The sequence below is a fragment of the Prunus persica genome, chromosome G7 (assembly GCF_000346465.2).
Source record: "Prunus persica cultivar Lovell chromosome G7, Prunus_persica_NCBIv2, whole genome shotgun sequence".
Classification (NCBI taxonomy): domain Eukaryota; kingdom Viridiplantae; phylum Streptophyta; class Magnoliopsida; order Rosales; family Rosaceae; genus Prunus; species Prunus persica.
In genome coordinates this window covers 16,552,871-16,564,666 of record NC_034015.1, presented here as the reverse complement: position 1 = coordinate 16,564,666, position 11,796 = coordinate 16,552,871, and the positions used below count along the sequence as shown (strand labels likewise).

Here is an 11,796-nt window from a genome sequence, read left to right as displayed (position 1 = left end):
GGGGGTGAGTTTGTAAAGATGAGAAACTTTACTGGGCAGTATTGGCAATTATCAACCAAGTAGCTAATAAGTTGCTATCGAATTGGGATGGTGGTCATGAGACTTGAGACTGTTGGATTGCCTCTTGAGGAATGGTAGAGGTTGTGAATGAAAATTTTAAGGTGACATCATTTGATTTTTATTTGGTGAAAGGTGGTTTGTCATATTTTGTTTGTAGGAGAATGTCATTGTCACTCGTCTATGTGCGTAGCTCATTGTTTTGGATTCTAACTTAATCAAGGATACGTTTAGTAAAATTTTTCAATTTCAACAATGGTCGTATTCGAAGGATAAAATACTAAAAATTTATTAATATTTATCTCCCATGACCGTTATGGTGACTAACAATTGTTGATTAACATGAATTTACATCAACTAACGATTGTGTAAAATCCTAATGAAGAATATGGAAAACCCCATTGAACAGAAAATCATCATCATCAACTCTGGAAATACCTCATGTACAATCCTAATACTAATTGCAAGCATTGAAACCATTTTTGTTCTCATATATTAAATACTACCTAACCCACTACTTTATAAATTCAATCATCCAGGAATAAAAGTTTGTTCACAGCTTGCAATCTGCAAGCAAAAATTAGGTGTCAATATTAAAAATGCAGAAACTCCCATAGGGGTGCTCAAAGAGTGGTTGTTGGAGCAATTTAATGTGGATAATATATGTATGGCATGTATGCTTTTCTTTGATAGCATCACAATTTGAAGATTTGAGGATTTTGATGCAGACATTTGATTTATAGCATTCATTATAAGCTTAACTGTTACCAGACAATTGAGATTAGTCATGGCTCTGTTTCCATGGGGCCAAAGCCAATCATTCAAGTTGGTTGCACCATCTGCCCCTTAACTTGACCTTGGGGTCAATCAATTATTATCACCAAAAATAAAATAAAATTATTAATCTCAACTGCTCACACATAAATTTAAGTGCTTCTACCATCACTAAATTTATTTATTGAGTTTTGTTTACCACATGATATATTGGGAAATTTTAACATTAATCAGTTATGCACAATGAGTATATACAACGTTCTTCTTGCACTAATTGATCATGTAATCGCCATATAAAATGTTAAAAGAGATGCATTATATGTACCACTTGTATCAATGTGAATCATGAATGATTGTCGACCAACAAGTTATGCACATCAATAGTTGATAGTTATTCACGCGAATAACCACTTTCGGAAGCAAACCTTCCCTATAAAGCTTGTTGGGCAGCAATAATTTATTTGATTTTTTTAACACATACACCTCAAACTAAAGAAAACCAGTTTCTTGTTTTGAAGACCTGTCTAGGATTTGCATATTCCAAAGAAGGTAAAGAAAACAGCACACCTCTGTCTCTCTCTGTCTGAAAGCAGGACAAGATAATGATAAAAAGGATTAAAACAAGGTTCTGGGAATCCGAATGTAATTAAGTAATGCAGCTAAACATGGATAGTATCTTCTTCTTTATATTAACTTTGGCCCTTGTCCCCGTATAGCCTGTCAACCAGTCCAATATATATATAAAGCACAGAGAGGGCTTCTTCTTCTTCTCCTTCTGTTTTTTTTTTACAGAGAAAATGAATTTCTTTTTCTGATTCAAAGATTCAAAGATTCAAAGAAAATGTGGGTTTGCCTCATTCTTTTTTCTTTTTTCAAACAAAATACAATGTGTTTGAAGTTTGAACAGTTTTACATGGGGTACTTCTGACACAAATTTCTTTTTCTTCTTCAAGGGTTTGAAATTTTGAATTATAAAAAACCCCAAAGGGTTGGCTCTCCCAGAAGCCTCATGCCAAATGCCAAATACCAATACCAGAAAAGAAGGGGGGGTGGTTCTGGGCCCTTGTGTTTGCCACTTTATGACAGTGGCATTCAGCCAAAAGCACCAAAAGTCATCATTCTGGAGATTAAAAAATGGATTTCTTTGTTGTTTAATGATGCAGAAAATATAATAATAATGAATACAGCCATTATACTATCCAATATCTTGTAGAGGGAGGAATTGTCCCATGAGGGCAAGAGCGCAAATACAGGGGCTTGGTGCTCTCTACAAAGTTGAATTCTGTAAGACGTGGTGGGCATAATTGCTTAGTGGGGTGGCACATAAATTTTAAATGTCGTATGTTTTGGGGAAGAAGAATGAAGTGAAGAATGCCCCCCAACTCATTTGAAAGAACAAGTGCAGATGGCTTGTGAAGTTATTAGAGAATGGATCAACAATGTAGATCAAGTTAACATCCTTATTCACGTGCAAGTTCATTATGTACGTGGATAGACCGTTAAGTGCATATAAAATAGATACAGCCCGATCCAGCACGAAATAACTGAAATATGTTGAAGATGAAAATTGGAAATTTTGAACCCATGACGTATTATCAAAGAATGAGCAAATAGTTGTGAATGATTACTTCAAATAGTCGTGAATGGGACAATTATGAAGCAAATTCCAATGTACCAAGGAGCACCATCTACCAACTGCCAAGAGTTCCAAAAAGGGCTAAAGCAAAACAAGCATTGCGTGGGATCAAGACAGACACTTTTAACCACATGAATTTGAAATTTATGGTCACTTTTGGGTTCACTTGTCAACTGATTATATTTTTGGATTGGAGAAGTAATCCAATTAAAAATTTGAGATGATGCTAGTTAGTACTCATTATTAGGTACCTAGACAACTTTAACTTTCAAGTTTTGAGAATAGAAGCGACCCAAGCTTCAACTTTTTCTTTTTGGCTTAGAAAGGTCATTATTAACTTAACGATGATCATAATCATCCACTACGTTATTAATTATGGCTCTCCCGAGTCCGAGAAAATAAAAAATTATAGCTCTCTCAATCTCAGTCCACAGCATTGTGTACAGTACAGCAGGCTCTGTTGGGCTGTAGGGATGCAATCAGTTTGGGCTGTATTAGAGATCTGCAGTTCACCTTTGATTGCAGAGCAAACTTTCAAGTTATTAGCAGAAATCTAGCTTTTTACATACAAATCACAGTTTGACATGTTTTCAATAATGTATTATCTGATTAATAATCTGATACCTCTAGTTGGCGAGCTACCTAGTGCCTCAATAACAGGAGTTCAAAACCCGTTAGAAGCACTTTGTGATCAAGGTCAAGCCGAACCCCGAGCGGAGATTAATTCCAGCCTTTCCGTGTGAGAACACCTCATGGTATTTACCAAAATAATATGAGTTAGTGCAAATGACTCACTAATGTAATGGTTTGGCATTCAGCTTAGACTGAGTTAAAAATGCAAGCTCGATCAGCGGCAAACTCTCTTTCGATTACCAGAAGTAGAAAACATTATGTGCTCTTTTTCCGAACTTCTGAAGGCCACTTCCTTCCGGCCAGGCCAGGCAGATGCAAATAAGGGGAAGGGAACCAAAAAAGAGATGGTCGTTTGGCCTAAGCCTCTGTTCGTTTCAATGGTTGAGAACAAAAGTACAATTAATCAAAGCTACACCATAAGTATTTGCAGGCTTCGATGCCTGATTTCAGTTTCTTTATTTCATAAAACATATGCAAAGCAATAAAGCTCTAAAACTACAAATCTAAGAGACCTTCCAGGATGCTTTGAAAACATCCAAACATATGTTCTATTATAGCAGTTTTTGTTTTTCCTCCTCGAAAATAGAAAATGAAGTTGCTGATCAATCAGAAAATTAAGTAGAGCCATATGCCAGCCAGAGATGTACTCCATGTTTGAGCTTCACACTTCAGATGGCCCCCAAAATTATTGGAAATGTAAAGCAGCCATTTGCCTTAAATCCGCACATAAACAAAATACTCACTTACACTAAATCCCGAGAGTACCATTCATTTACCAACATCAATCATAGGCACACTTTTAAGCAGTCTTCGGTACTTTGCCTGGCAGTACGTTGTCAGGAAGAGTAATCTCCGCTGGCGTTTCACGAACAATACCCAACATAGAGTCATATTCCTCATCACGGCGTGCAAACTTCTTTCGCAGCACCTTCTCAAACTCTATCTCATCAAGGCTCTTTGCATTTTCAGCTGCATGAGCCTGAGCCAAGTTGGAATAATTTATGGCTGACTGGGAGATGAAGGCCATCTCTTCTTCTGTCAGCTTCCTCAGGAACTTTGCTGGATTCCCTCCCCATACCTGTTATTTAACAATCAGTAACAAATCACTTTTAAAATTCTCTAGTCTGTCGTGAATGTAGGATAAACCAAAAAACAAAAACACAAAAGGCTGCATTCATTTAAAGGATGTCAGCTCACTGAGTCACTTGGATGCTTCCTATGCGAACTTTGTACTAACAGTCTAACTCGATTGACTAGTCAAATTCCAGGCAAAAAAGGGGAGCTTTGACAAACCTCTCCACAGGGAATCCTTGTATTCTGCCTTACAAGGGCTCCAGCAGCAACCATGGCATGTTTCTCAACATAAACCCCATCAAGCAAGGTTGCAGCCATGCCAACAAATGCCTCATCCTCTACAGTACATCCATGCAAGACAGCACTGTGACCTGTATAGTTCAAATTGAAAACCATAACACGGAAGTTAGACCCTTAACATAAACCCCAATCAGCATAAAGGCAAAGCTAAATTTTTCGGAAACACGAGACGAAATGTAACCCACCTACAGTGACATTATCTCCAATTACAGTGGGCAAAACCTTGCCACTCAAGTTAGACTTTGCTACATGAACAAGGGAATTATCTTGTATGTTGGTCCCAGACCCAATGCTGATGCTGTTAACATCACCTTCACACCAGGAACCACAATCAGAGAAATACAACAAATACATGATTATGCTTTAATCATAACACCGAATTGGCCTACTTTTTTTCACAATTAGATTCTAACATCAAACTTGGCCTGCTTTTCAAGGAGTAAAATTTTCTAAAAGAAAATGCTAACAAAAATAATATAAAGTAAATGATCAAATTCGTAGAAATGGTTTTACCTCTCAAAACACAACCGTACCAAATGGAGGAACCTCGTCCCACCTGAACTTGGCCTACGATGGACGCACTGGGCGCCACAAACGCGTCCTTATCAACCACCGGAGCTTTGTCAAACACGTTCATCAGCGTCCGATGCCGAGACACTGAACAAGCAATCACACCAAAAAACAAATCACGCAAACCCAACCCCTCTTAGATCTCAAAATTCGATTCGAGAAACAAAAGCAACAGAATCAAGATTGTGCATTTTCGTGTGCATTTGTGCGTGACAGTGCAGGTTAGGGTTTGGAGGAATTGAGTTCAAGGAGAAGGATTGGGAGGCGTACGCTGCTCTTGGAAGTAGTAATTGCCCTGGAGTCGGGAACCGAGGCGATCAATGGCCTGGCCGGTCTCGCGGATCCAGAATCCGACGGTGTAGATTGCTCTGCCCAGGGTCCCCATCTTCGTCAGAGATTGGAGATTTTGTGAGGAGTGTGAGGGTTTAGGGGGCTGAGATGTAAGTGGAGGCGTGTGTTTGGGCTCAGTCTCAGGCTCTCAGCTGTGGGCGTTGAAGCAAAAGCATCGATGAGGACGAGAGCGCTCGCTGTCGCTGCTGACAAATGGAATGGAAATGTTGGCCAACAAAGGAGGTAGCTCGACTCGCGCTCACTCACTATCCAAAGAAGGAAAGAATGGTACCGAACCAAAGTGCGCCGTTTAGTACCTCACCTAGTTCACCTCAGTCCTTGTTTTGGTCATTGTTATTGTCTACGGCTCTGCCTACAGTTTCTTAATTTGATCTCTCACTTTACACCACGTGTCACTCATTTAACTGCAGGTGACAAATGTGGGGTATGGGTGATTTGGGGCGTGGATATGGGAGAAATTATAGATTGGTACTGTATCACTACGTCAGCTGATAATACTTTCACTCAAAAACGAGATAAATATTTCCTTTTTCTTTCGTTTGGTTAGGTGTGTCCCTGATTTTATTTAGAACGCTGAAGTTTGGTTAGGTGTGTCCCTGATTTTATTTAGGACGCTGAAGTAGAGATAGTTTTGAAGATGACCCTTGTTTGTTTCGGGTAAAAAAGAAGTCCCCAGTCAATGAAGCATTTTTATATATTTTTTTTTCTCGTTAATAATTGAAGGTTTGAAGCTTAACGAGTGAAGTGGAATGGAATTCTATGTAGGACATAACAAGTCAAGAAGGTTCAATAATTTCACCTATTTCAATTAGAAAACTTAAAATGCATCTGAGAACAGTGCCAATAAAGGTTATTTGAGTTATGCAAATCCCAATCTAGATTCATTGAGCATAATATGTTTTCCAGGAAGCCAAACACTATTGGAAAGACAACATTTGCATCGAAAATGGAAGAAATTATTTGTACCATTTCGATAGTACATTCTCCTCGCTACCGAGGAAGCCAATACTCGGAAACTACTCCAAACAGCATTCAACACATACAAGTCTTTAGAAGAGATATGATCAAAAGTACAGCATAACATCTCCATTCAAATCCAGAGAAATGGTTTGGTAGTTGAGGAATTTGAACTTGTATATAGAGGCATTCTGCAAGAAGTCTTTAAGCCTTACTACATTACTAAATGGTTTCAGCCATTTCACTAATTAGCCACCAGGTTAGTTACTGCCTCAAGCTTTCCACAATGTAAGATGCATACAGGTCCCTGCAACACATGGCACCCTTTTAAGAAAAGCGTAGAAATGAAATATTTAAATTCCCTTTGCAATTATCATAGGTGGCTGTGAACAGAGAGGAAATAAATTTTTTTTTTTTCTCACATGGAGTATTTGATGGCATCGATGGCAGCCTCAGCAGGTAGAAAGTCTTCGACAGCCACTTCCTTGTTCTCATTCTTCTTGTCTATCATAACACTGAGTTAAGAACATACAGAAGAACCAGTACATATTGTCTGCCACAAATTTAATGGATGGTTGAAATCATGCAAATAGATATCAGGTGATTTTTATTAGTAGGAGTGCAACCAGTTTCAATGCAATGGGATGAGATTTTTTTGAATACTGCTAACCAAAGTAAAGATAGCAAGCATGAGATAATAGGATACAGTCCTCAAAGAATCGACGAATTTCTGCAAGGCGATGGGGAGGAAGATCCTTGATGTCCTTGGTGTGGCGGAACTCAGGGTCATCAGCACATACTGCAATAATTTTGTCATCCTTTTCACCCTGCAATAGAACTCATGTTATCGATAGCTACACCCACTTCTGGATGTACGGAATCAGATCTCAATGAGAGAGAGAGAGAGAGAGTGAATTTGATGGAAGCTAGTGAAAAACTACAGTGAAATGAAACCAAATTTCCTTCCTTTATTACATTAAAAGCTTCATTTTTATTGTCCTAGATCAAATCCCTAGCTCCGCTGAAGAGTAATAATATCTATTCCCAAAGGTTCAATAATTGTGGAGCTGATGTTCGAGTCAAATAAGATAGCATGAGACAGAAAAAACATAAACACTTACTTGATCAATCATGGGCATTAATCCAATAGCACGAGCACGAAGAAAAGAACCAGGTAAGACGGGCTCCTATATGGGTGAAAAATCCAAGATTGTATTTAACAAGTTCAACTGAACGCACCAAAATCAGATTCATTTCATTGTGGAAAGAATTATGTGTCGAAATGACTTTACCTGCATCAGCACCAGTACATCCATAGGATCACTATCCTCACAGATGGTTCGGGGAATGAAACCATAGTTGTGTGGATAAACAACTGATGAGTAAAGAACACGATCAACCTACATTAAAGATCCTTATGCATTAGTGTCCTCCATGAGAGGCATAAATTTCATATTAGATGTCAATACCTTAGCAACCATGACAATAATAATGTAAATCAAACAAGGGTAATGATGTAGAACTTTTTCGAAATTTTCTAACCGTAATTGAATAAACATGGTTCAATATTTATGACAGAGGCAACAGCTTGTCATCTAGGAAAGAAGAAGAAGAAGAGTCTCACTTTAATGAGGCCAGTTGTCTTGTCGAGCTCGTACTTAACCTTGCTGCCTTTGCTAATTTCAACAACCTGCCACAGAAATTCACATTTGGATTAGTACATAACTGTTGTTACAGAATCTTGAGATAGAATATATAATTCTTTTTTTTATCTTTAAATAACTGAGGACGATTATGGAATTCATCATCCACTAAGAGAAGCTTCACACAAACCTTATTCTAAATGGTTTAAATCTCATCCACCACAACGATATGCAAGGAATCACACAACTTTATTCTAAATGGTTTTAAATCTCCTCAACCACATTCATGTACAGACTATCAACATAATCCCCCAAATGAAGAGACCATTATGCATGATGAAATTTATCAAAAGGAACAACAAATACTAATACAAATAATCACTTACAGCGTTGAATACTGCTGGCGCACCAGGTCCTGCACAGATGAAAAACATGTGAGTCTCTCTCTCAACTCATGCATGGAACTCTTTAACAACAGCCTCACACACAAGAAAATCTAAGCTTCTCTCAACCGCTCACACACACATATGCACAAAACACTACTTATAATAATGCTCATCACTCTCTCCGTGTTGTAACAGGAAAAACCAAATTCTCTATATATATAAAGCCCTAGGGTCTCTAATTTTTCAGGGTAAAGGAAAAGCCCAGCCAATCAAAAAGAGAGGAGAGAGTCGAGAATGAAAGTTTAAAAGCCCAAAGAAATTGTACCAATCTCTAAGTCATGCCAGGGATGAGCAGCAACCGATCTCCGTGACATTGAAGAAAGGATCCTTTCATTGAGGACAACATGAGGAAATCCTGAATTCTTTCCACTCCCTTCTCCACCACTGTTAGCCATATTCAACCCTTACAGAAAGCCTTGGAAAAAAGAAAACAAAAAGAAACCTTACCACACAATCTTCTTGAATAAATCATATTTTACCCATTGAGTAATTACACATGCATAGTGAATTTCAGTGAGTAAAAATCATGGCAGAGGACTAATAAGGACTTAAGAGGGCAGGAAATCATGGCATAGTGTATTTCTGTTATTAACAAAGTGATCAAGGGACAAAATACAAAATATGAAAAACAAGAACAAGAAAAGACTGCTAGATTTTCACTCAAAATATTGGAAGTCTCAGAAACCACGTCAAATTGTATAATTCACAACACAAATAGATATAACAATCCCCAATGCTATACTGATTGCATGTAATAGATTAACACCTCAGAAAACCTCAGCAATGAAAGAGATAGAATCAAGACAAAACGAAAATGAACACTGATTCAACAATATCAAAGAACCACAAAATTGAAATCTTCATGCATAGCATACTCAAAACAGACCCAGAGAATGCAAACGATTAAGATTTCAAATACAAACGCAACAAACCCAATCAAAGCAAATCAAACAGATAACCAAGAATTTCCATCCAGATGCAGTATTGGAAGAATTTAATCAAATGGGTTCCGCTTAATTTTTCTATTTAGCAGAACACCAAGCACACAATCCATAGACTACGCCATGAAAAAGAGCAAAAAAGGAAACCAAAAATCTCTGAAACCATTGAAGAAGGGATAAGAAGAACTTACAGTCTTATTAGAAAGCACCAGAAATGCACAGCAAAAAATAGGTTCTAGAATTTGCGTGTATATGTGAGAAAGAGACTGAGACAGCTCTGGGCTTAATTTATAGGAAGAAGGACGAAGATGCTGCTGTCAACTTCTTGCAGCGGTCAGTCATAAGTCAATACCAGTCGTTGGATCGTATCGGAGTCAATCGGACGGCCACTATTTCGGTAAGCGTCAGAGAATGTTTTCCCAAGTTAGAAACTTTGGCGCAAAAATAAGCTTTTTCTCTTACAGCGGCTAAACGAAAATAGGGAGCCAATCATAGTGTCACACGTACGCTAACCTTTTTCTTTTTCGATTAACACTTATGATAACTTTTGGAAATTATTCCAGCAAAACAACAAAACTTTTGTAAATTATTATTCTATTGATAAAAGTTTGCGTAAACTTGCTAAAGCATTTTCAACAGTTTGTCCCTTGTCAAGGCAAGGGGAGCCTTAGGGCAGTTATTATTCATTTGAATAGTAGATGTCCTAGCCCCCAGTAAAGTGTGTTTTCAACAGTTGCTATTTGCTATGACAAATACTATTTATTTTTTTAATTTTTTTCACAATTTTTTTTACTTAAACAATTAATTTGGATAATATTTTCATATAAGATTTTTAGGTTCCTACGTGTCAATACTATTCATATCGGATAATATTTTCGGATAAGATTTTATTTTATTAGTTGTATTGGTTGGTATTTATAGAAGAAAAAAAAGTTTGAGGATTTGGTGTTAAAAGTGAAGAGTATTGGTTTGTATTTATAGACACTAGCGGATCCAGAATTTTTTTAGCGGAGGTGCAATATTGACTAAGTATGAAAAGTAATTTTTCGGAATAATCATTTTCTCAAGATAATTTTTGGTGGCTTTTATTCCTTACACATCAAATAAGAAAACTTGATTTTATGGGATTTTAATATGAAGTATATATTGACTTAATGAGCCATCATTTTTAGTCTAAATCGTATTTTGCACTAAAACTGATTTTTTATATTTTAATTTGGTGGGAATTTGATTTTCTAGTATTTTTATTTGAATCCAAAAGGGGGTACTTCCTTATTTACATTGTAAACTTAAGTAAATGGAGTAATATAAAAATAAATGAAAGTAAAAGGACAAAGACATTTACTTCAATGTTGAAAATGAAAATAAGGTATAGAGAAAAAAATCAGTAATTTTTTTTAAAAAATTTCCATTTTTTTAAATTTTTTATTGCACAAAAATTGGCTGCCGTTGGATTGAAGGAAAAAAATCAGATCGGAGAGCCCAGACGCCGACACGTGAAAACGGTAAAACAAATTTCAAAGCTGAAAGGCTGACGCCATCACCCAGCCCTTGGGCTCGTGCTTTGGCTGAACCCTACCGAGGGCCAACCCAGTCTGGTGGCCCCCACCTCCTGCCCGGGCTGCCTTTTGTTGATGGAAACCATTTTTTTAGCCCAAACCCCCCTAGTCCGGGTCTAGCCTTAGCTGTTAGACTTGCTCTTACAACTGGCAATACCTGGACTTGCCAATATGCATGCTATCATTAAAAAATTGTTATATATATATATATCAAAATAAAAAAAAGCCGTAAAACATTCAAAATGTCAAAAAATGCTCTTCGTTAATTAAGTTTATAAAATAAAATAACTTAATTAATAATGGATAAAATAGTAAAAATAAATGGGAATAAGATTGAGAATGGTACTTTTTTTAAAATAGTTACTGTGCAATATGATTTCCTTTTTTTAATAATTTTTTCATTGCTTCTTATTTTTTTGAAATTATCTCAAACATATTCCTTCTAAAAATTATTTTACATATTTAATAAATAAATTTAAAAAAAAGAGCAAAGCTAGTACATTCTTAAATCAAATATTATATGTTCCTTATAGAGATATTTAGTTATGTATCAATTTTTAGCACTAGATAGATATTATACCATTTAATTTATATAAACAAATCAAAAAAACCCTATTATTGCCAACTGTCCCATTCTAGAGTTTACTTAATATACTAATTTCTTGTTTTACCCTTTTGTTTTCAATGTTGGTTTTTTTAGGAGACTTTGGAAACCTAAATTTACCTTCTTCTTTTTTATTTAAAGGTTTTGAGGTTGGGGGTGTTTTAAGAATCCTGATGGCAGTTTTGTAAATTATAGGAAGTTCAAAGCCTCTTCGTTATGTTGTAAATGAGTTTTGGTTGTGTTTTTAAAGT

The 11,796-nt window shown here is 36.6% G+C and overlaps 2 protein-coding genes across 2 annotated transcripts; both read right to left on the bottom strand.

Moving 5' to 3' along the window:
- Positions 3,446-5,697, bottom strand: LOC18771737 (gamma carbonic anhydrase 1, mitochondrial). Its single transcript, XM_007204649.2, has 5 exons — positions 5,315-5,697; positions 4,988-5,131; positions 4,660-4,785; positions 4,394-4,545; positions 3,446-4,178 (listed from the first exon to the last, which is right to left on the bottom strand). Exons 1-5 carry the CDS (start codon positions 5,427-5,429, stop codon positions 3,900-3,902), a joined length of 816 nt encoding a protein of 271 aa, XP_007204711.1. The 5' UTR covers positions 5,430-5,697; the 3' UTR covers positions 3,446-3,899.
- On the bottom strand, positions 6,254-9,844 carry LOC18769691 (soluble inorganic pyrophosphatase). The gene is made up of 9 exons (XM_007204670.2): positions 9,574-9,844; positions 8,707-8,856; positions 8,382-8,410; positions 7,977-8,042; positions 7,645-7,752; positions 7,474-7,539; positions 7,059-7,179; positions 6,775-6,856; positions 6,254-6,659 (listed from the first exon to the last, which is right to left on the bottom strand). Exons 2-9 carry the CDS (start codon positions 8,834-8,836, stop codon positions 6,617-6,619), a joined length of 645 nt encoding a protein of 214 aa, XP_007204732.1. The 5' UTR covers positions 8,837-8,856; positions 9,574-9,844; the 3' UTR covers positions 6,254-6,616.

Excerpts from the sequence above, each read along its gene's own strand:
- LOC18771737 (XM_007204649.2), bottom strand. The coding sequence starts at position 5,429 with ATGGGGACCCTGGGCAGAGCAATCTACACCGTCGGATTCTGGATCCGC. Across the intron at positions 5,132-5,314 it reads TTACTACTTCCAAGAGCAGC|TGTCTCGGCATCGGACGCTG; the intron begins GTACGCCTCCCA and ends TTGCTTGTTCAG. Across the intron at positions 4,179-4,393 it reads CAAGGATTCCCTGTGGAGAG|GTATGGGGAGGGAATCCAGC; the intron begins GTTTGTCAAAGC and ends GTTAAATAACAG.
- LOC18769691 (XM_007204670.2), bottom strand. The coding sequence starts at position 8,836 with ATGGCTAACAGTGGTGGAGAAGGGAGTGGAAAGAATTCAGGATTTCCT. Across the intron at positions 8,411-8,706 it reads CTGGCATGACTTAGAGATTG|GACCTGGTGCGCCAGCAGTA; the intron begins GTACAATTTCTT and ends TCATCTGTGCAG. Across the intron at positions 6,660-6,774 it reads GATGCCATCAAATACTCCAT|GGACCTGTATGCATCTTACA; the intron begins GTGAGAAAAAAA and ends CATGTGTTGCAG.